Source organism: Haliaeetus leucocephalus, unplaced genomic scaffold (genome assembly GCF_000737465.1).
Source record: "Haliaeetus leucocephalus isolate CR32 unplaced genomic scaffold, Haliaeetus_leucocephalus-4.0 Scaffold217, whole genome shotgun sequence".
NCBI classification, from domain to species: Eukaryota; Metazoa; Chordata; class Aves; order Accipitriformes; family Accipitridae; genus Haliaeetus; species Haliaeetus leucocephalus.
The window spans coordinates 5,239,184-5,261,402 of NW_010972653.1; the positions used below are offsets into that span (position 1 = coordinate 5,239,184).

At 43.9% G+C, this 22,219-nt stretch overlaps 1 protein-coding gene across 1 annotated transcript; it reads right to left on the reverse strand.

Annotated features, from left to right (window-relative positions):
- Positions 1-1,165: 1,165 nt before the first annotated feature.
- Positions 1,166-21,769, reverse strand: ATP6V1C2 (ATPase, H+ transporting, lysosomal 42kDa, V1 subunit C2). Its single transcript, XM_010566676.1, has 12 exons — positions 21,399-21,769; positions 19,777-19,844; positions 14,398-14,483; positions 9,603-9,697; positions 8,831-8,922; positions 5,760-5,858; positions 4,619-4,687; positions 3,519-3,611; positions 3,002-3,095; positions 2,599-2,696; positions 2,080-2,209; positions 1,166-1,261 (listed from the first exon to the last, which is right to left on the reverse strand). Exons 1-12 carry the CDS (start codon positions 21,525-21,527, stop codon positions 1,166-1,168), a joined length of 1,149 nt encoding a protein of 382 aa, XP_010564978.1. The 5' UTR covers positions 21,528-21,769.
- Between the last annotated feature and the right edge of the window lie 450 nt (positions 21,770-22,219).

Here is a 22,219-nt window from a genome sequence, read left to right on the forward strand (position 1 = left end):
TGGTTTAAATGCTTTTCAGTCTTCCTATTCCTTCTCAGGGCCTTTCTCCTTCTTTGTGCCAGAATTTGTAAGATCATTAATACAATGGAAGTGGGGTTGCTGCTGCAATTGGAGACACTGGGAGCTGTTGGTCTTTTCCCCAGGATTAGTGATGAAGCTAATCCCTGTTTTAGGGCATGAGGACTTCCAGGTGCTAACAGAAAAACACCATGGTGCTGTCTCCAGCAAATTGGGTAATATTTCTTCACTTCCCATCTGGCATTGCTTTGATTTGAAATTGCTAGTTCCTTGGAAGGGGAATCAGGACTGGGAATGGGGATGGTTACTGCTGCTTTTTCTTTAATAAAAATACTACTATATTTTGTTGCTCTCCATGTCTTATGTACTGGTGTCTAGTGAAGTGATCAGCTTGTTTATAAGTAAGGAATGACAGAACTGAAAGTTTCCCCTCCTTTCAAGGAAATAACTTAATATGGGTATTTGTCATCTAGTATCTGTAAGAGATTGCCTGTAGCTCATACCTACGAAAGGCAGTGGAAGAACCACTGGTAGCCAACAGTAACTTGACTGCTGATTTGGTGCAGGAAATGTGCTCCAACTCTAAGTCATCCCAGCAGATGAGATCTAATGGAACTGTTCTAACTGAGATGTCTTGGCAAAAACTAAGCTTATGAGTACTTGGGACTACAAGTCATACTACAATAAGTTCCACAGCAATTTTCAGGATCTTTCTTCTTAAGCTTTTTTTAAATTTAAAACCTTTGGGTTTTGCTCTGATGCTTTCTACTTTTTTGGGGTTTTTTTAAGTTTGCTTTGTTAGAAAACCAGGACTGTGTACACCTAGCAGATCCATTAGCCACCACACTTTTTAAATTGTTTTATTTCAAGTCCAGTAGATATTCCATCTTTGTAACTTACCAAAAAAAATAAATACTACCATAGTACTTCCTGCCTCTGAAATATGTTTTTGTAAAACTATGAACAAGGGAGACTTATGTTGAAGTCACTTTGTAAATGTAAAAATTACTGGAAGGGGTAGGAAGATCTTATGCAATTATCCTGCTACAGCATCTGCATTTTAATTTGACTTTCAGTAGCTAAAGATTTTTTTACCGTAACATTAGGGTCTTGGAAAATTAATAGATGAAGCTTGAGCAATTTTTCTTTAACTGCAGTCAAGAAGACTGAGGTCAATCTTGAAATAGACATAAGGATAGTATTCTTGATTACTCAGTTGTAAACCAGGGATGTCCATGCCAGGCTGCAAAAGGAAACAATATGACTTTAGTACCAGTAAACAAACTTGCACAGTTCCAAGCTACAGCAGATTGCTTTTGTGCTCCTCTTCCACAGGTGGAATGGAGTTTTGTATCTGCTGTGCTTAAGATGGGGAATTTGCCACTGAGAATCTGGCATTTGCTTGGTATTTTCAGGCTACCTAATACAGTTAGCATTGAGAATTCATGCTTTGTTGCAACTTCATGAACATGTATTGTAGCATTTTTGTGTGCTTCGGCTCTAGAGCAACTAATTTCTTTCTCCTTTCTTCATGCACTGGGAATTTTGTGCTTGCTGGTTTAATGCCTAGTGGTTTATCCTAAATTGTTTGTACACTCAAGATATGCGGTGGGAGAAAGCAACTACTGCTTGCTGAAGGTCTAGATTGAGGTATTTAGTCAATGACAGCCTTTTACAGGGGATTGAGGTGTCAGAGTCCTAGCATTTAATTCTGCATTCATTTGTCTTGCTTGTGTTGATCTGAATGTTTATAGAAGAGTTGAAGCTTTTTACCTGGAGGAACTGCCATAATTGAGCAGACCTATTTCAGTCTGGTAGCTGTAAACATCAGCTGTTTTAACAGAAAACCTAAGCAATCTCTACGCATTTCCATCATCACCTGAGCCTACCTGTTACCCTAATCCAGTCTGTAACCACTGGAGGGATTAGAGGTGCATCCAGGGCTCCTCGCATTGCAAGATGTGAGGAGATGCATGCTCTAGCCCCTGGACCGTGAAAGTGTTAACATTTATCCAAGCTGAGACAAGCTAGAGCATGTGCACTTGCAGTCCAAATACATACGTCCATTATACTTGCTGCTGCAACTTCATCCAGGTGTTTGAAGACCACGTTTAGGACATCTCTGAGGCGTTTTACAGACTTCCTATTTGGCTGCAGCAGCATTGCTTGGAAATTCACTGGGAGGCCATACCTTGAAACACATCAACATACACAATCGTCTGCTGGGAAGGGGCACACCTTTCCGCTCCTGCCCTTCTCTCTCTCTCTCCTGGCATGCTAGCTGATGGTACATTGCAGAAACAATGTCAGTGGTGGTGTGCTGCCTCCTTATCTGAAAGCATTTTGGTTTTGAAGCTGAAAGTCAACTAAATGGTGTCTTTGTTTTCCACTTCCCTATAAGTGCCCCCAAAGAACTGTTCAACTTTGTACGTCACCTTTTTTGTGGTCATCTGTATTGTCTCCTGTTAGCTCCTGGAATTAGGTGTGTAAGGGATGTTCCCTCCCACAAAGAAACTGCTCCAGCTGTGGATTTTGACTTCTGTAGGAATGTCTGCCAGCGCTGCGTGTTTACCCACTTACCTCAGGACAGATTCAACAAAAACTCTCAAGGCTTTCACGTGAATCCAAGCCACAAATGCTTCGCTGAAGTTTACTTTCAGCCAGCGCAGTAACGGGCCCTATGAGAACAGATACAACAGTATTGTGATCCCCTTGCTGTGTGAAGCAGCTCCATAGCTAACACCACTGAATCCATCACGGGCTGCTGAGATAATTCTCAGGCAGCCTGTTAGTGGCTCCCAGTTTATCAGAAACTCAAGTGACCTTGGGCAAATTGTGTTATCTATCCTGTGCCTCAGTTTTCTGAGCTAAATGGAGCTCACAGGAGTCTGTTGGAACCATAAAGCCATTTCTGAGAAGTGCTTAGGCGCACTGGTAGCAGAGGCTGTCATTATGTAGGCCATCAACTTCATGTGCTACTTACATATTGTTGTTTCTTATCGGAAGCTAATTTCATCAGCTCTTCCTTCTCACATTTCAGTTCCTTCTCATCAAAATAAAACTCTCGAACCATGAACCTACAATTGAATGACATTTGCTCTCACAAGCCATAGTCCAAGCAATACGCACACTCATTTCTTTTGTTTCTGGAGAAGTGGGTACAGGATGTTTCAAAGTTGCTAGCCATTTAACCAGATCAGGTATGTGGAGGGTGGGAGTTGAAGTCACCCACAGAAAGCAAGCTTCCTGCTGTCAGTAGCATGAGAGCGGGAAGGACAATTCCAGGATCTGTAGTCTGGTCCTTAAAGAACAGGATTGCTGCTGTATCTACTGCCACAGCTCCTTCCACCCTGCCTTCTCATGGCTTTAGGACCAGCAGCAGCCCAAACAGTAAACAAGTCCTGAAAACCAGTGATGGATTCAGCTGTACTGCACACAGAACAAGCCTCGCCTTACACCTGCTTGCTAGCCTGTGCTGCCTAGCAATTGGTGCTTCTTACCTGTTCTCCCTGGCTTTAGCCTTGAAGTCATCCATCACTTTTCTAAATAGGGTCACAGTGAAGAGTCCTCCCTCTGCATCCTCAGCAATCATTCTGTGAGAGGGAAATCCACTGCTGTGATTTGACATGGCAAATCCCTCATACCTTCTTTACCACCTTCTTTTGCAGTTCTTTTTTTCATTTATCATACTAAACAACACCCTGCTTTTCAAGAACTGCTGTGACTGAAATAGGGAGCTTAAGTCTTTACTAAAACACTGGCTATGCTATCTCAAGTGTAAAACTCCCATGAATTAAGTTCCTGAACCCATCGTAGTACACGCACATTCTGCCTGTCTGATTTTACTGTGTTTCCTGGTAACATTCCCCCACTTTCCATGCACTTCTGTTTTTTGAGACAGGTAGTAGGAAACAGCTTTCTTCTTTCTCTGTGCTTTTCACTTCTTCCATTTCAGATAATAGCAGTCACCTCTTGTGCCCTGGATTGGACCTCATGGTGTGCATGAACTGAGCAGTGGAATATATAATTCCCGGGAAGGATTTTTTAGTCCAGGTGACAGGATAAGTTAATATGGCATTTGCTAATGCAAATGACAGTACAGTGAATTACCCTATTCTACAGCAGGAAGCAATTAAAGATGCAAATACAGTGTTTGATCTTTGTCAAAAGTAGTTTTCATAGAGTTGTATGTGATTGCATGTGGCTGAATGTCCTGTGTTCAGCTGAGATAATTTTCACAGGAACCTGGGAGGGGAAACCAGGAGACTGAATTATGCCTGGATTACTGTAACAAATTGTGTGTTTTACACAAAAAGCAAAGGCCCTGGTTGAAAGTAGAAAGAACTAGATTACTGGAAAAGGGAACAACAAGCTAATTGTAAAAAAAAAGTAATGATTTTTTTTTTTCCTTTCATCTGCACTTCCCTTCAAGAGGGTAATTTCTGATTTCAATTGAGAATGAGATTAGGCAAATCTATATGTTAACATGGAGCCCATGGGTTACACAAGTGGTTCCTTCCAGGATCCAGCAATTTCAGGGGCTGAAATATGGCAGGGATGTCTGAAACAAACAGGGACCTTAATTTGGAATTTCACTTACTTGGTGGAGCGAGGCACTACCATATCGGAGAGGGATTCATAGGTCTTCTGCCACTGTACATAGCTTGACCTTTGAGCAACACAAAAAAAGCACAGTAAATAAATACTACATACCAGAAAGCAAATGTGTTGATAAATAATTAAGCTAACGGCTTAGGATAGAAGGGTTGGAGCTCATTGTGCTGGTTATGTGATTAAGATACATTAAGCCTCTCCTATCCTTTCCTCTCCTAGTCACCAGCTAGGGAGATGTTTCCCTCAACACTGCAATCCTCACTTTGGGTCTTGGCATGAGGAAGGGCCCAGAGCAGGAAGCTGATGGTGGGAAGGATGTGGCTTTTGGCACATACTTCCAGGCTGCCACACAGCATCCCATGCTCCAGGACCCCTGCACAAGCTGCCCCTGATCCATGGTAGGTGTGGTACATCTGCTATCCGCAATCCCAGAGCTGATCAGTGCAAACAAGGTAAGTGCCAGCGCTGGGAGAAAGGGGTCAAGGGCATGGTAAGAGTTTGCAAAGCAAGAAGCCTGTTTATAGGGGGAATCTGAAAGAGTGTGCAGATAATAAACTCAACAAACTTACCTCAGATAGCTTTTTGTAACATGGTTTTCAGACAAAATAGTGATGGTACTGTATGTGTATCTTGGGACAGAGCTATACGGAGAGGAAAAGTTTTGTGTAGGCTTCTGGGAAGGATGTTGCATAACTTCACAACTGATGGTGATGGCAGTCATCCTACTTGCAGGCATTTACGAACACACAGCCAGCAGAGGCCTTGTGAGCTTGACAGGTCTAATTCCTTTTATAAACTGGCTAAGCTCCAGTAAGAATCTGGTTTTCTCTTTTTTTTAACTCATACTATTCCTACCAGGAGGCCGTTTGAGAATGCACTCTGTAACCATTAAAAACCTGCATCCCAATTCTGTCCTGCTCCAAGTTCAGAGCAGTCTTTGTCTCTTTCTTTCGTGCCAGCACCACCCTTGGCAGAAAATGTTCTTTCCTCTTTGCTAACCGCTCCACCCGTGCCCCAGTCAGGGTGCTGATGGGCTGCCCCAACCTCATCCAGTATTGCCTGGATCCAGTGCTTAGGCCTGAAACTCAATGCCACATTGAGCGTGTGTGCACGCACTATTGCCTTACTTTGGCACCACAACGAGCAGCGTGATAAGATACTCGGAATTCAGAACAAAGTCTTCTTTATGCACAATGTCTGCTAGGGTCCGAGTCAGCAGATTTCCCCTACGGTGAAGAAGACAAAGGAAAAATAACATTAGCAGGAACCCAGCAGCAGCACACTGGAGGTATTGTGCTGTGGTTATAGTTGCTAATAGTACATACTGGGGTAGAAGGCGACCAGGAAGGAGGTGGCTAAAGGACACGTCTACACTTCTAAAATGGCTATTTAGTTATTTTTACTGCAACTAAAAAGAATAAAAAAGGAACTACTACTAATGGCAGAATATTGGTGACTAGCTAGTTTATGCCCTTTATGTGAAATTACACCATTCTGCTGCTATTGTTTCTACATTAAGGGTGTAGATGCTTGGGAAGCGCACATCTGAAGTTACCATCCCACTCCTGGTCATCGCTGCATCTTGCAGGAGGCACCTGCCTTCTCAGGCTGCCTGTTGAGCTGCCTGTGTGACCGTGCTTCAGTCAGAGTAAGCAATGTTAGTATGGACTGAAGCCATCAAAGCAACCCTGGCACACCTGGACTGCCACGGACAAGTGGGAGCAGCAGTCTGGTATGCACGTGGGACCTGCAGGAGGTGGTCTCTTCACAGCAGGAGCCCACTTGATCACATTGAGTCCTACTACTGCTGCACACTCAGGAAGTGTAGGCGGCTGGGGCTGGCCGGGCATGGCTGGTAGGCACTAGGTGTGTGTGGGAAGAGAGCAGCTGCCCTCCCTGTGGCAGGGCAGGAGTGAAAAAGGACCTAAACCAGTAGGTTTTGGTTTGAGGTTCTCTGTCCCAGTCTAAACACTAATTAACTGGCCGGTAACATCTTATTAGATGTTTGTTCAAGCCAAGCTAGCTGGCACTGGTAGTCACCAGAGAAGCCAGCATTTAAAGGTGGATGGGAGGGTGAGAGGACAATAGACCTGGACCACAAGGTCTCCGTTCCTCTCCCTCATCACCTTGCTGGAGGCCTGGCACTTCTCATGTTCCCCACACAGAGCTTCTTCCTCTCTCCAGGTGCTTAAAGCTGACATGGAAGCTGGAGAGATGCTGCAAGAGTGGGTTGGGAATACAAATGGTGCCAAGAAAAGAGAAATGGGAGCTAACGTCCCCTTGTCCCTCCTGCCCATGATTATCCACATGCACGCAGCCTGAGACAAACATGTCTAAGACTGTCTATGTCAAGCTGGAAGCACAGGCCAGTGGTGCTGGCTGGCGGTGGTGAGGCATGGACACAGGAACTCAGCAGAGAGAGAGGGAGATGTAACTGTGACCTGGCTCTGCTGACCCTCGTGGGCACTGCAGTCCCCATGTTGAGCAGGTCACCATAAGGGATAGCGGGCTTTTTGACAAACTCATTCTGAACCACCACCTGGAAGTATTTTTTTCTGTGGTTTCTCCTTGGGTTCAGTGGAGTTGGTGCCAGGCATGCTCATTTTAGCTCCACAGTCAGAGCGAAATTCAAGCCACTCTGGACTTTGGTGTGAGCCTCTGTGACTATCTGCCTTGGGTAAAGGCTGGTTTCTAGGGAGGCTGCCAGCCTGTCTGGCTGCAGTGCCAGGAATCATAGAATCATAGAATGGTTTAGGTTGGAAGGGATGTTAAAGATCATCTAGTTCCACCCCCCCTGCCATGGGCAGGGACACCTTCCACTAGACCAGGTTGCTCAAAGCCCCATCCAACCTGGCCTTGGACACTTCCAGGGACAGGGAATCCACAGCCTCTCTGGGCAACCTGTTCCACTGCCTCACCACCCTCACAGTAAAGAACTTCTTCCTTACATCTAATCTAAACCTACCTTCTTTCAGTTTAAAGCCATTACCCCTTGTCCTATCACTCCATGCCCTTGTAAAAAGTCCCTCTCTGGCTTTCTTGCGGGCCCCCTTTAAGTACTGAAAGGCTGCAGTAAGGTCTCCCTGGAGCCTTCTCTTCTCCACGCTGAACAACCCCACCTCTCTCAGCCTGTTCTCACAGGAGAGGTGTTCCATCCCTCTGATCATTTTTGTGGCCCTCCTCTGGACCTGCTCCAACAGGTCCATGTCTTTCTTACTTTGGAGGCCCCAGAACTGAACACAGGACTGCAGATGGGGTCTCACCAGAGCGGAGCAGAGGGGCAGAATCACCTCCCTCGACCTGCTGGCCACGCTGCTTTTGATGCAGCTCAGGATATGGTTGGCTTTCTGGGCTGCAAGTGCACATTGCTGGCTCATATACAGTTTTTCATCCACTAATACCCCCAAGTCCTTCTCCGCAGGGCTGCTCTCAATCCACTCATCACCCACCCTGTATTTGTGGAAGGCAAGGACCTGTGTCCTGTGCCCAGAGCAAAGGGCCTGAGTAGGAAAGAGTGGCACATATGAGCATGTGTTGGGCAAGGGCTTGCACAGCATCATCTAAGTTGCTTTAAATTTACTACTTACTGGAATTTACTATTCTCCCCAGTGATACCCTGGAAAAAAATCCAGGTATCAGCACTGACATAAGTAAAGACCACAAGCAGTTGAAGACAGGAGAGAGAACATTTGGGGACCCCTGACAAGGCATTACCTGGACCAACATAATGGGACAAAGAAAAGAAAAAAGTAAGTGGGATGCTGGTGAGGTGCGGCAACAAGCAAGACAGAGCTGTTTCCTATGGGAGCTCTGCAAATGCTGTTCAGAACATAGGAAACAGTTCTGTCCTGCAAAGGAATCCACCAGCTGACCCAGCTCATCTAATTTCTGAATCCCTGAAATCTCATCAGAACAGTAGAGCGCATTTGGTTTTGACTCTTTCCAAGACTGTCTGCTCACACTGCCAATAAAATCATATTAGGAACTGCAGTCTCCCTGAGCTGATTTTGAGACATGCTGATCACACCAGCTCCCCGCCTCCAGCTTTCACTGGGTCTGTAGATGCTCAGCATGCCCCAAAGCCAGAAAAATTTGTTCCCACCAGAACACACATGGTCCACCGGACAGCAACGGTGCGAGCACTGTCCTCAGTTCAGCCATGTAGCATTCCAGATGCAAACAGGCATGTGCTACTTACACAGTTTTTTTCTCCAGGCTTTGCAAATTTCCTTTAATGTTGTTGTATGCAGCTGATCGTGTCTTTAGGTCTGTTTCTATCTGAGTCACTTGCTATAACAAAGTAAAAAAAGAAGTCAGTCAACTCAGTGCTTGAGGCATTGTCCTTGCCCCCCTCTCACTACCTCTGCACCTTAACACAGCAGTCAGCCCCTTGTAAAACCACCCGATTGTGGCCAAGAAGGAGCCGGTGTCAGAGCTCCCCTGGGGCAAAGGCAGAAGAGTAGGATTCAGTTAGCTGTTGCTTTGTGTGTTATAGCTGTACCTAAGGAGCAAGCTCATGGTTTCTTTTGTTATCTATACTGAACAACACATCATGCCTTTCTTTATGGACTGACTTTGTAAATAATTCATCCAGACTGCAATGGGTTTGCTTTAATGTCAGGCCAATAATTTCACAAAAGCACTCCAAAATGGAGAATAATATGGCAGTATATAAAACCAATAAAATACTACAATGAAGGGGATTAAAGTGCAGAAAGCATGTCAATGTACCCAAGTAAATCTGATAAAGTGCCATATACTTACAGACTGGATAGGTTTAAATATATGTACCATTATTATTACAGTAGAAATTAAAGTAATATCAACTGCTTCAGTACAAAGTGTGTGCTTCTGAGCCTGTTCCTGCCCAAACCAAAGGCAAAGCTCTCACTGACTGCCATGAGAGACCAAAAACTGCCAAAAGATATGCTTCCCCATGCTGATGTCTTAAAATTTGGAGTACAATTTACCTTTGCTAATGCTTCTGATATATTCTTCAGCGGCTGCTTTATGGGATATTTGGCCATGTCCCACTCAAACCGTGTCAGGTAGCTAATTAGGTCAACTGAAAATGCAAAGAGATGCATGAAAGCAGATAGCTTACCAGATGGCAGGTCAAAGTTTGGGTAGTAGTCCCCAGCTATAGCCTAGGCATAACTTTGGCTGACATTAGAGACAGGAGTGAACCAAAAGCCCACCTCTGAATCCTCATAGAAATTTGATCTAGATGAAATCCACACAGATCATATGCCCAACCTAATCATCTTTCTAAACATCCCCAAACATAGAAGCTGAAACAGAAATCTTTTCTGCATTACACCTAACAGTGTAGAACAAGCATTACTGTAAAATTAGCTGTATCAGCAGGACACAGCAACATGCAGCCAATCCTCACAGTAGAAACAGCTTCTCAGTGTAATCTCAATCTTGATTATTGCAATACACCTGGATTTAATCCCAGCAAGAGCTACCAGAAAAATACTTTGTGCCCAGGACCAGCAGTAATACTCAGGATTGTTGAGAGTTTGATCAAAGGTATTAAGAGCGTAGCTGACGTCATTTCTCTGTGATTCAGTCAAGCGCTCACTAGAAATCAAACAAATTCAGGTGCAATGAGGAATTCCTCATTGACTTTGCACACAGAGCTCCCCATCTCGCACAAAGCTATACGGTATTTCTCTAAATGGATAAATCCAGTCACAACAACAGAAATTCACAGCAAGGCCCCGTGCATGCAGCCCCCCAAAACAAGGCACACTTGGACCGCAGGGAGCCATGGCTTCTGCCCAGAATTGAGGGGAGATGACACATATGACACCCAGCTCCTAGAATAGGATCATGCCATTTCACTCTGAAGACCAAGGCTCCTTAACATTAGAAAACATTAAGGCTTGGTACATTATGGTACCAAAGAGGGAATTCTTGTCTAGCAGCTCATGAAATCAGACAGCTCTCTGCCTGAGTCTTGAGAGCCCTTAGGATGCCAAACACACCCCTACATAGTGTTCTTGGGCAACTCTATGGGATGGGATAAAGTCATGCATGCTGCCACAACAAGCAGAGGGGCTGGGACTGTCTCCCTGCAGGTTAGGGAGGCTAGAGGAAGGCAGCAGGCAGGGTCTCCATGTCTAGACAAAGAGGCCAGAGGAACGGGCATCTGCAGGGTGCGCTTCCTTCCAGACCAGAAGGGTAAACATGGAGAATATCTGGGAAGTTGCTCTGGGGAGATGGGGAGAAAAACAAGCTCAAGGTGCCAAGGAGGGGCATGCCGGGGCATGTTCAGTGCTCTTTGCTGCCTTGTCCAGACAATTAATTCAGTCCCATAGCGAGGTTTGAACACAATTTCTTGTGGGCTGGACTTCCAGGGTGTGGGGAAAACTTTATGAACCAAGATGCATGAGAAGGAACGTGAAAAGTTGTATAATTGCCATACTACCAAGCTGAGGGTTCTACCCTGTGATACCGAATACCCTTGGCAGGGGAGCATTATCCTTTCCATGGGCTTCTCTCATTCCTCAACAGAGTCAGTTTACCCTATTAGATTTCCAAAGCATGGAAAGTCTTATGTTAGGAGGAAACAGGCTTCTTAGCAAGGGATAAACTGCCTGGGAGGCAGAGAGCACTGGCATGATGGTGTTCTCCCCCTTTCTAAAACCACAGCTGTGTAAACCTCCCCCCCATCCAATGGACAGGACTCATGAGGCAAAGATCCAACCCTTCCTGCTAAGGTCTGACTGGGAATCAGCAAATTCCCCTGCACAGGCAGGGTACCGAACGGAGGCAAAACTGCAGCAGGCAGGGAGAGCTATCACACAGCTCCTGTGTGTGCAGTTCTCCAGCAGTGCTTGCTCATGGTCTCTGTGGGGGAAGGCAGGGAGGTCAAAAATATTTGAGCGACAAAATTCTTTTTCAGCATGGGGTACGCGACAAGGATTTCATCCCGCTGCCTCTCTTCCAAGCTTTCTTGCTTAGGCTTTGCTAAATTCAGTGGGACTGAAACCTGCAAAGAGCATGGTATTACTGGGCTGTGTGGAGGAACAGTGTATTCACAGGCTCTTTAAAGACAGGCACTGACCTGTTTATAGTTGAGGAGATATGAAAGTTCCCTGGAGACCTACACATGCCCCTTCTATCCTCACATTCCTTGAATCTCAGCAGAATTCAAATGTCAGGCAGTTAAGCACAGCATACGTTCTCAGCCTGTTTTACAAGTTCACTCCTGAGCAGTGCTCTGGCACTGGTGCAGTTTAGTTAAGCAGCCTGATCTTGGGGATGGCACAAACTACTGTGAACACACTAGCAGAACTGAGCTTAAAATGCCAAGTAGTCCAAGCACCCTGATGCTCCTGGAATGGCACTCCTCATTTATGGAACCTGTAAAGTCAATTCTAAAAGACTTCAGATAGCTGCCCATCCAGGAGATGCTTCCTACCTACCCCAATGTGCTCACAGCTGCCCAGGAACCCCACAGCCTGAGTATCTCATAACTCTAATTTATTCACCTAGCTCTAAGAGGCAAAGTTAAATACTTCCCCTTCAAAACGCTTAATTCTTCAAAATTGTTATGCTTGCCATTTTGCTTTGTTTTGAGCTCATTATAAAGAATGAAGTTATTCCACCACTTACCAAATTTTAAAATTCATTTGGGTTTAATGTTACTGTAAATGGAAGAGAGTTGTGTCCAAATCTTTAAAGAAAAGGTTTACTTACATTTCACATTTCTTATTCTGTCATAAGCAATAAAGTATTTCCTGCTGTTTTAATATACTAAAATTCCCTTTATTACACAAACACACATTACCCTCTATAAGAGAGACATCTCCACATGGCTGCTTCCAAGTGGTGCCTGCTGGAAAGTAATGTGTGTGTTCACTTAACTAAAAGTGCTGTATCTTCTAGTACTTTGTATTTTTCTTCATGTAAATCTAACCATACAATTGTTAGACACACAGCTACCACCTTCATCAGTTCATGGACCAAACTGCTGTCAGGATTATATACAAATGAGCTAAAATCAGAAAACTTGTAGAGTGCAACTTAAAACAAAGTTTGAGTTGGGACAGACTAATGGTCAAACAGGATGATGCAGCAAGAAGTCATGTCTTATAATTTTGTTTCTGATTTCACAGCCTCAAGGAAGTCTTCAACATAAGGTCCTTTTGCTAACCAGAAAGGGGAGGAGGAAGAATTAGCACAGCAAAGTTGCTGCTGCTTATGAAGAATGACACTGGAATATATTAAGGGAATTCTCATATACTAAAGCTGACTCAATTTTTTAAGATGCAGTCAATAAACTTGGAAAAGTTAATGTCTTAGTTTAATATGATTTGTTTGGGTGACCAAATCCAGACAGAGGACAGAAATTAGTAACACATACAAGTAATTTCCACATCCTTCTATTACAACACATGCAGAGCTGATAGGAAAGGAAAATGGTGTAAAAAGAGGAAACAAAGGAAATAAGTGAAACCTGTTGTTTCTCAAGTCATAGGGATATCGTGATCAAGCTACGAGGTTGTTACTTGAGAAATCCATCGTAACCTGATCACTGTATCTCTACAACCAGACCAAGACTTGTCTCTAGCACTAATACACACAAATGCATGCTTGTAACACCACAATCATCAATCCTCAACATACTTTTGAGACATTTCATTTTATCCTTTAGCCCTGAAATACAGTAAGTGGGATTATTGTACTTGTCAAGCAGTTGCACTCATCAAATGTCAGTCATATGTCATGCAAGGAAGACATTTCTAAAAGAACTTCCTCCCCATCCTTTACTCATACATTTCTGAAGTACAACATTGCAGGCAGTCAAAGGGTGATGGAGTGTGCACTTTTAGTTTTTTTAAAAGTGTCATTCTACAAGCCTGTAATTAGCATGTGTAACACATCCAGTTTTGTTGTACTTTGCCAGGAGAGCTGGGGAGGAATTTGCTTTGAAACACACTCAGGGTCTAATGACCTAGGAGCCATCAGTTTCTAAAGGTTAATTTTGTCCTTGACACAGGCTCCCTTTAGGGCCTTGACTACCATGGTAGATAATAAAGAGGGAAAATTAGTTCATGGAAGTTATAAAAACACCACATTGACTACTTAGAGATGGTGTAGGGGAGCGTGGCGTGTCCAAAGTGCGCCTATTGTCACTGCCTGCTCTTCTTTGCTACCCAACTCCTGCCAGCCAGGGCAGAACACCACCGGAGGGCATTTCTTCCTAACTGGAGCAGCACAAGCACGTCCTGCCAGCCCCTGGAACAACCTTGTGAGTGCAGCCCCAGCTTCATGTTTTGGAGCTGTTGCCTCACATGTCCACCCGTGATGTCAGAAATCCAGTTAACAATGCGATCTATCCCAGCACTGTAGGAGGGAAGGCAAATCACTAACAGATCACTGACAGATGTCATGCAGCCATACGGAATGAGATTTAGCTGCCTGTAAGAGATCCAGCCCATACAGGGCACAGGGCTAGGTCATTTTAGGAGTGAAGAAGGATGTCTCCTGCTTTCCTCTTCACTCCTCAGCTCTGGTATTAGAAACTAGTTCAGTACCAGATGCTGAACACTGTCCTGGAAGCAAAGCTGGTGCTGGATAAAGCTTCTGCTAACTTTGAGAAAAATGGGAACAGGCTAGATGTGTTCTCAAAAAATGTTGCTGATGGTTGTCCTTTCTAGTATGTGAGTGTTTCAATTCCACATGTTCATATTCTGACGCAAACAAAGGCAGCAGCAATGCATTAAAAAAACCCACATTCACAGAACCTACCTCCATTGGCCAGAAGATTTTCCTGGACTTTATCTTTTGAGTCCTCCATAACTTCTCCTATGTACTGGGCTATTTTCTTTATTACGCTTAGGTGTAACAAGAGAAGCTTTGTTAGTGAAGAAACAAAATGCATATCAAACAGTTGCCACAATAATCTGATAAACATGGAGATGCCCAAACAAAACACTTCTGAAGCAGGGCAGCTTAATTTACAATTCAAATGATAATGAACAATCTATGGCATATTGCAGAACTAAATGCCTTATTTCTGAATACACTGATCTCCGCAAACACATAGGTAATATCATCTCCCCGGTGCTTTAGACTTGCAGAAGATCAAGATTCAGTCTTCTATATACTCAGGATACTCATAGCAGAAACCCATGGCAAGAAGGCGGCAGGAAACCCATGTTTAAAACTCCAAAGGTGATGGAGGAAAAAGAAGCTACATACAGACAACATTGGCTGAAAATCTGTTTCATGGGATGCTAAATAAACCCTTAGGGCTTGCTGAGATAAGGTTCTTACAAAGTACTCAGGGGAAAATGACAATGTTCTCTTGTTTGACAGGAAGAATTTCTTTCTTATTTCTCTTTAGGGAACTCCTCTCTTTAGCATGCTGGACAAGACACTCCTTTAAGATGTGGAAGAACTAGATTCAAATCCTCCCTCTGCCCAATTCAGAGCAGTGATTTGAACAGAGCCCTTTCTGGAGAACATTGTCTCCATGTAGTTATTTATTCTTTGCTTATTTTAAAAAATGGATTCATTGAGTCTCTCCAGCAGTAGATTCCCCTGGCTCTAGTCAAAGTACCTACCTCATACAGGTCAAGAGCCTTTCTGGTTGTTCTAGTATCCTTCTGTACTGAGAAATATTCACAGAATTTGGCCTTTAGTTCCCTAACCGCTCCAGGCTCACTACACATTGTTAAAAAAAAAAACCAAAAAAAAGCAACTGCTAAAAAGTAACTGCCTGATCACGAAATTGGCAGAGACATGAAGTGGACATAATCCTTTGTGTGATGACAGGGAGTGGAGCATAATGGCAGGCTTCTTCTCCCTGTCCTTCCTTACAGAGGGGAGACTACTACAGCTGCAGATTTGCTGAAGACTGAAAGGGCACCTACAGTGTTTGGACAATGCGTCTTGTGACATCCTGTGTCTTTCAAGAGCTCAGGAAAGGGACATCAGGCCAGGTACAGATACCATGAAAGCATTAGAGAAAAGGATTTTCTTCGATGTGCTACAAAGCAGTTATACAGGCCATTTAAAAGCAATAATTCATAGAGGTAAAGATTCCCTCTATCTCCACTCCTGTGAAGAAACCTACAGTCTTTGGAAAGGTTTTCCTGTCCTGTGACAGGGAGGAAAAATCTGAGATTGCTGATGCTGCCAAGAATGCAGTAGTCAGAATTCCTGCTGTTTGGGGTCATTTAGCCTAGACAAGAGAAGACGGTATTGCAGCATTTCAGTATATAAAGGGGCCTTATAAGAAAGATGGAGAGAGACTTTTTACCAGCACCTGTAGTGACAGGACAAAAGGCAACAGTTTTAAACTGAAAGAGTGTAGATTTAGATTGGACGTGAAGAAGGAGTTCTTTACTGTGAGGGTGGTGAGGCACTGGAACAGGTTGCACAGAGAGGTTGTGGATGCCCCATCCCTGGAAGTGTTCAAGGCCAGGTTGGATGGGTCTTTGAGCAACCTGGTCTAGAGGAAGGTGTCCCTGCCCATGGCAGGGGGGTTGGAACTAGATGATCTTTAAAGGTCCCTTCCAACCCAAACCATTTGTCTCATGACCCCGGACAGGCGCAGTTCAGAGTGCCTGTAGGAGGAATCTACACCACTGTACTCTAGTTCACATCCCTTTCTCAGGACTGCCACAGTTTTTCACCATCTGGCTGCAGCCACTTAGGGACCCAGTCCCAGCTGAGTGTTGGTGGAGTACAGCGTGTGTTGCCCACACTCAGGCTGCGGGGAGGGTGTAGGGATCCACACAACAGTTCCCCATCAGCTGCAACCTTGCCAAGCACTTTGGCAATTTTCAGCTTGTAGATACAGCTGGTTTTTGGCTCCTTCACAATGCTCAGGGAGCCCAAAGGAACTTGGAGCAAGGCAGGACTTCAGCCCAGTTAGTAAGAACAGTATAGCAGGAGGCTAAAGACATTACAGAGAAGGCAGCCATCAGGAAAGTGTATAAACCAGTAGCTTTTCCAAGGAGCCTGAGCTGCTTTCATTAGCATTGAGTGCAGCTGGTGGCTAACCTGATAGCTGGGAGACAGTTACCTCTGGTCTCTCTCCATAGGTATAGATGGTGAGACCGGTATGTACTCTCATGTACCCAACAGTCCTAGCTGCCCAGGTGAGGCTTGGTTACCTTCCAGCCCACACGCCCCAAGGTCCCTGCAGCAAGACACAGCCAGAATGTATGTATACACTGGGCCAGAGAAATGTTGTCCAGTTCTGGCCTAGTCTCTGTGCCTTGCCTTGCATCCCATGAAATGCAAGTGGGATTCACTCATCCAGTACATTCCCCATGCAAAGACAGAACATGCACCTTGCGTACCACTGATGTCTGAGGCAAGCGAGAGGAATCAGACCCCCAGAGGAGCCCCATTGACTATAGTGACATCCAACAACAAGCAGCTTTCACATCCAACCCTTAAACCTCTGCCTTTAGGTGAGATGAATCCCACCTTAAGCAAATCTCATGCTCAAATGATGCATTATAAAAGGAGAGGGTTTCAGCTAAACTGCCTCGAGAAGTAGTAATAAAAACCTGTAAAGAGAGTAACTCCATTTAGCCTATTATTATGGCTTGGAAGACTCTCACATTTTGCTTCTGAAATTGCTGCAATGCCATTCCTTTAACACACACACACACACACACACAAAAAGTCTGACACTCTTTAAATGATACTGTGTATTAAAGGGTGCTACCAGCTAGACCTCCAAAATACTGCAGGGAGCAGAAGCCCTGCAATCTGAGGCCGCTGCAGAATGTTGCGCTGACCAAGGACCTGGGAGAACCCCCAGGTAAGAGTGACCGAGGGGACTGTCAGCTTGAGAGAGCTCCATGCTACCACACGGTGACATGGAAAAACACTCTGCCTCCCTGCGTAAATAAATAATAAAAGTATGTGGAAACAATAGATCCTGCAAACTCTTGCCCCTTCTCTGCTGTCCTGGCCGGAGGCAGCGCTGACAGGTTTGCACTGCCTGGCCTTACTGGCAGCTGTGTTTATCTAACAACAGTTCAGCAGGTAGCTGTTTCAGAGGAGCAGGAATCTAAATGCTCAGGTCATTTGTACAGGCTTGTAACCCTCTGGATGCCATTTACTTCAACGAAGTCCGAGTGCTTGGCGTTTTAACCCTTGAATCACAATTTAGACTCAAAACCCTGGGCATTTATTTAACGCAAAATGCTTTTGTATGTCCATGTGGGACTTGATCTGCTAATACATGTGTTGATTATTCTCTGTTATTACTCTATTCTAATGCATTTTTCATATTTTTAAATCTTGTTGATCCTTCTTGGTTACCTAGCTTGATAGGCAAATGAGACAAATAGGAAGAGTCCTTACCTCAGCAGGTCATGGTGGAAGGGCCTCACAGACCCCTTTGCTCAGTGCCTATAGCATGTCATACAGTAAGAGTCATTACTGGCATTAAATGGACTGTTAGTGGAGTAAAGTGGCATTCAGCTTGAACAAGGATCTGTACCATGTTGTCGAGTTAAGTCAAACGTAACAGAAGGAGCCAGTGAGCCTAGGGAGCTCATACTGACATTGCACTTAAAACTACCCTCCATGATCTTACATGGATCCTACGGGCAGCTTTTCAGAAGTTGTAATTCTTCACAAAGCTGGGAATTAGTTCAGCCCTTCTGAAAATCAGTTCTGCATGACTTTTGGCAGCCCTCAAACCCAGATCACACAGTTGCTTGCCTGTCTGCTGCCCTGACTAGAGACACCTTCCTTGAGAACAGATAGCAGGTATTGGCACTGTCTCTCCCCAAATTTGCCCCCATTCCTACTTCATGAAGAATCTCTGCAGTAGGAACCAGAGGCCTGAACGTGTTTACAAAGAATTTGGGGCAGTTGTTTTTTGGCAGGGTCACAATGAAGAAGGTTTTCTTGATGAATTAAGTTGCTCTGTCCTACTAAAAATCCTGAAAAAAGGGATATGGTTTAGTTTTAGGTAGTCCCGTGAGAAGCCGAGTTGGACTCAATGATCCTTATGGGTCCTTTCCAACTCAAGATACTCAATGATTCTAAAAAGATCAACGTTGTGTGCAACCCAGAGTGATCAAATGTAATCATCCTAATACAGCCTTGCTGTCACACCAGTGAAGTGTAAAAAAAAAACAAACCAAAAAACCTATGGACAAATGTATTCTAGAAGACTTACTCTTACCCAAACTGCCTAGCTTACATGTAAACAGTTTACATCAATGTTTCTGTATGTGTTTGCCAGACAAAATCTATGGAAGTATCAAGCATATTTAGACAAGCAAATCCTTATTAGTCCCAGCTGAGGGGAAAAAAGGCAAAAAGCCCCAGAGCTAACACATGCCTCTGTGAACAAGACCACAACTATACGTGAGGTATGTTTCCAAAGCAAAAAAGAACCCCCCCCCCAAAACCCAGCAGCTTATACTTTCATTGCCTCAACAACAAAGTCTACTTTGTGCCATGAAGTATCTTACAACCTGGCATTTTCTCAGCTTGCTGTACTATATTATTCTTTGTACACCCAGGTCAGTTTGGCCCAAAAGGGACACTGGGCAATGATCATCAAGGAGATCATGTGAGCCTTTGCATAAGTAGGTTTGATACAATGTGAGTCAATATTTTGATTTTCAAGGAGTTTAAAAGCCTGAGAGGGAGAGCTCTGGGTTTCATTCAGAAGAACTTATTCCTTAGAACTCCTATATCTGGTTGAAAAGGGGCAGAAGGCTCAATAGAAATATTCTGGGAAAATAAGATTTGGGAGGGCTTCATATTCTTTAAATGCTGTTTTATTAATTTAAGTTTCTGGATGGAGTGGGAGGATGTTCTTTTAAAAAGAAAAAAAAGAAAAAAAAAGAACCTTTTTAAGCAGTTTCATTTCAAGAAACAGCTTCCCTATCACTGCGACTCAAATGGATTGTTGTGCACACAAAACTATCATGGACTTAATTCAGCTAAATTTTAAGGAATGAGCCTTTCTTTGTGATGACTCCATAGCGATCAACACAAGGGTTAAACAAAGCCTATCCACTTCAGTCCATTTGTAGTCTGGGCTGAACTGAGTCAGACGGAGGTGAACACAAGGACATACCGTTCCACAAAAACAATGTCTGTTTCTCATTTGTAGGTAGTAAATAAGATCTATTTTACCTTTCAGCAAAGCTATCAAGTTTTCCCAACTCATCTGACAGACCAACAAGAGCATCCAGTGTCCCCACCTGTGCAAAAGATGAGAAGTAGGTGAAAGATGCACAAGTCTGTCTAAGGCTTCTGTTGGCAGAGTCTTAGGGACACCGACTTGTGTTTAGCACTTGTTTGGCAGAACTTTATGTACTTGGTGGTAAATAGTAGCAATTCCTTTACCCAAGACCTAGGGCATAAAAAGCCTTTTCCAATAAAGGAAAAAAGTATGTGTAGTCTCAAGACTACACATCAGTGTCTTCCTTCCTGTTTTCATTCCCGTATCATCAAGTTGCATAGACTAGTCTTTAACCTGATAAAATAGTGACGAGAAATGCACACAATATACATACAAACAAATCAGATGTACTGAGAGAACCAAGGGAAGCAGCACTTATTCAAAAGGGGGTCTCTGCATTCTTTGCTATTACCAAACACTAAGCCTCTCACAAAGCCATTTCCTCCAAGACCAACATCTGCTTTTTCTATGACTCTGTCACAGTCATAATCCCATGTTTATGGCATGGCAATATATTGCCAAACCTTTTCTTGTAATGTTGCCAGTTCAACATTATGAAGGGTCAAGCTGAAGGAGAAGAAACAAATTTTACCTAGAAAAATTAGCAGAATATTAATAGGCTGGTTGCATTTTCGAATATTACAAATGCTTTATTTCCTTTAACATTAGCTGACTCACACCAACACCGTCTGGGTAAGGCCCATAGATGGTAGAAATCACATCAATCTCAGGTGAACATGCAAAAAGCAACATTCCCAGTCTGAAACATTCATATGACAATTCAGTAGGTTATTACTTGGGAACAGGTCACATTCCCCTTTTACTTGCACCCTTATGTAATTGGAACAGCTCAAGTTATAACTGTTAACAATCTTTTTGGATTAAAGCCAGACCCTGGATGCACTAAGTGTAGCTTCGTTAAGTGATGGGTGATGGCAACTCCCCAACGAACCAAGTTCTACATCTGCAGTAGCTCCATTGACTAATGCAGCATATTTGGATTTTTAATAGCCACAAGTGAAATAAAAATAAGGTGCAGATCTTACAAAATAAGGATTAAATAATGCAAAGATATTTAAAAAATCATGGATTCATACTCTTCCTATTTATATGATGATATGAAGCTGGATAATGTAGCTGAATATACACACACATCCATTTCCCAAGGAGTGATGTGGATTATAGCACCGTTTTCTCTGTCAGCAGTCTTACTGCCATGGTTCTAGATACTTAGCTACTCTCTTTGCATTAGCGATCCAAGTTGTACAATGCTGTATGACTTTCATGACTGGGCCTAAATGGTACGTTGAAGGCAATAGATTAGTTATTTAACTCATCTCACTCATGTTCACTCCTTATACACATATCCTTCCACTGTGAAGGTCAGCTTCAAGCACAATGACTCCTTTTCTCTCTGATCAATTTTCAGTTGACTGAACACAACTCATCCCCCAGCTGCAATGTTCTTCTACTCCCTGCATATTACCCCCAAAATAAATCCCACATTTATCCCAAAAGTCATTAGTCCCTGATACTTTTGTATTGCCCATGCACAAACCCCTTCCTCATTTACCTTTAAGTCTGGAATATGGAATTTGCTGTTGCTCGACAGGTTGGATTTAGATGTCACTGTGTTCATTCTCTCCCATGCCTGCAGATTTGCTTTATCTCCCGGGGCAGAAATTAGCCAGAACTCCAACATGATCTAATCTTTCCCTTCGCTCCTGGACACTGTAGAAACACAAGGCAGGTAAGTGACTAAAAGAGCACCACACAAAATGTGTTCTTCCCTAAGAGCAGAAAGAGTTAGAACGGATGACTGATTTTTTTTCAGAAACACCAGGAGAGTGAGTCAGTCCTGCGTCTCAGGCTGAAATGGAACGTGACCTTCTCCAGAATGTCACGGAAAGAGTGTGGCCGTTCGTCCTTTCTCAGGGTTGTTCCATCCAGTTTCTGAATGAAGAAACGAAGCTTCCTCCTCCCCTTTTCCCTCCCACCCTCTTCCATTCGCCTTGCACTGTAAGTCCAGTTCCATTGCGGAGTTTGGGGACTTCACTAATTAAGGATTTCTGTTTGATAAGTATCGTCACTCAGATTTTTGGGCACTTGTAGGCAAAAGTGAAAGCAAGATGTAAAAAGCCCTCTGCTGAACACGCAGGCTGCAAAAGATGCCACTGGCACGATGGAATATTGCTTTCCCCTGTGTTTTTCTTCCCAGGTTGGATAGGAAGGAGCCGGAGGAAGGCAAGTCGCGGTGCAGAGAGACGGTGATCAGCAGAGCAACATAGACACAACAGTCGCGATAATCCACGCGGGACAACCACACCGGCGTTAGCCGGACAGAGCGGGGCAGGACAGCGAGAAGCAGAAACCGCCCAGCAACCTCCCGAGGCA

What these genes read in the sequence shown, in the direction of transcription:
- ATP6V1C2 (XM_010566676.1), bottom strand. Translation starts at nt 21,527, where the DNA reads ATGTTGGAGTTCTGGCTAATTTCTGCCCCGGGAGATAAAGCAAATCTG. An exon ending in AAATCTTCTGGCCAATGGAG is followed by an intron (nt 9,698 to 14,397) that starts GTAGGTTCTGTG and finishes TTGCATTTTCAG; the next exon opens with TTGACCTAATTAGCTACCTG. An exon ending in CAGCAGCAAGTATAATGGAC is followed by an intron (nt 1,262 to 2,079) that starts GTATGTATTTGG and finishes TTCCTTTTGCAG; the next exon opens with CCTGGCATGGACATCCCTGG.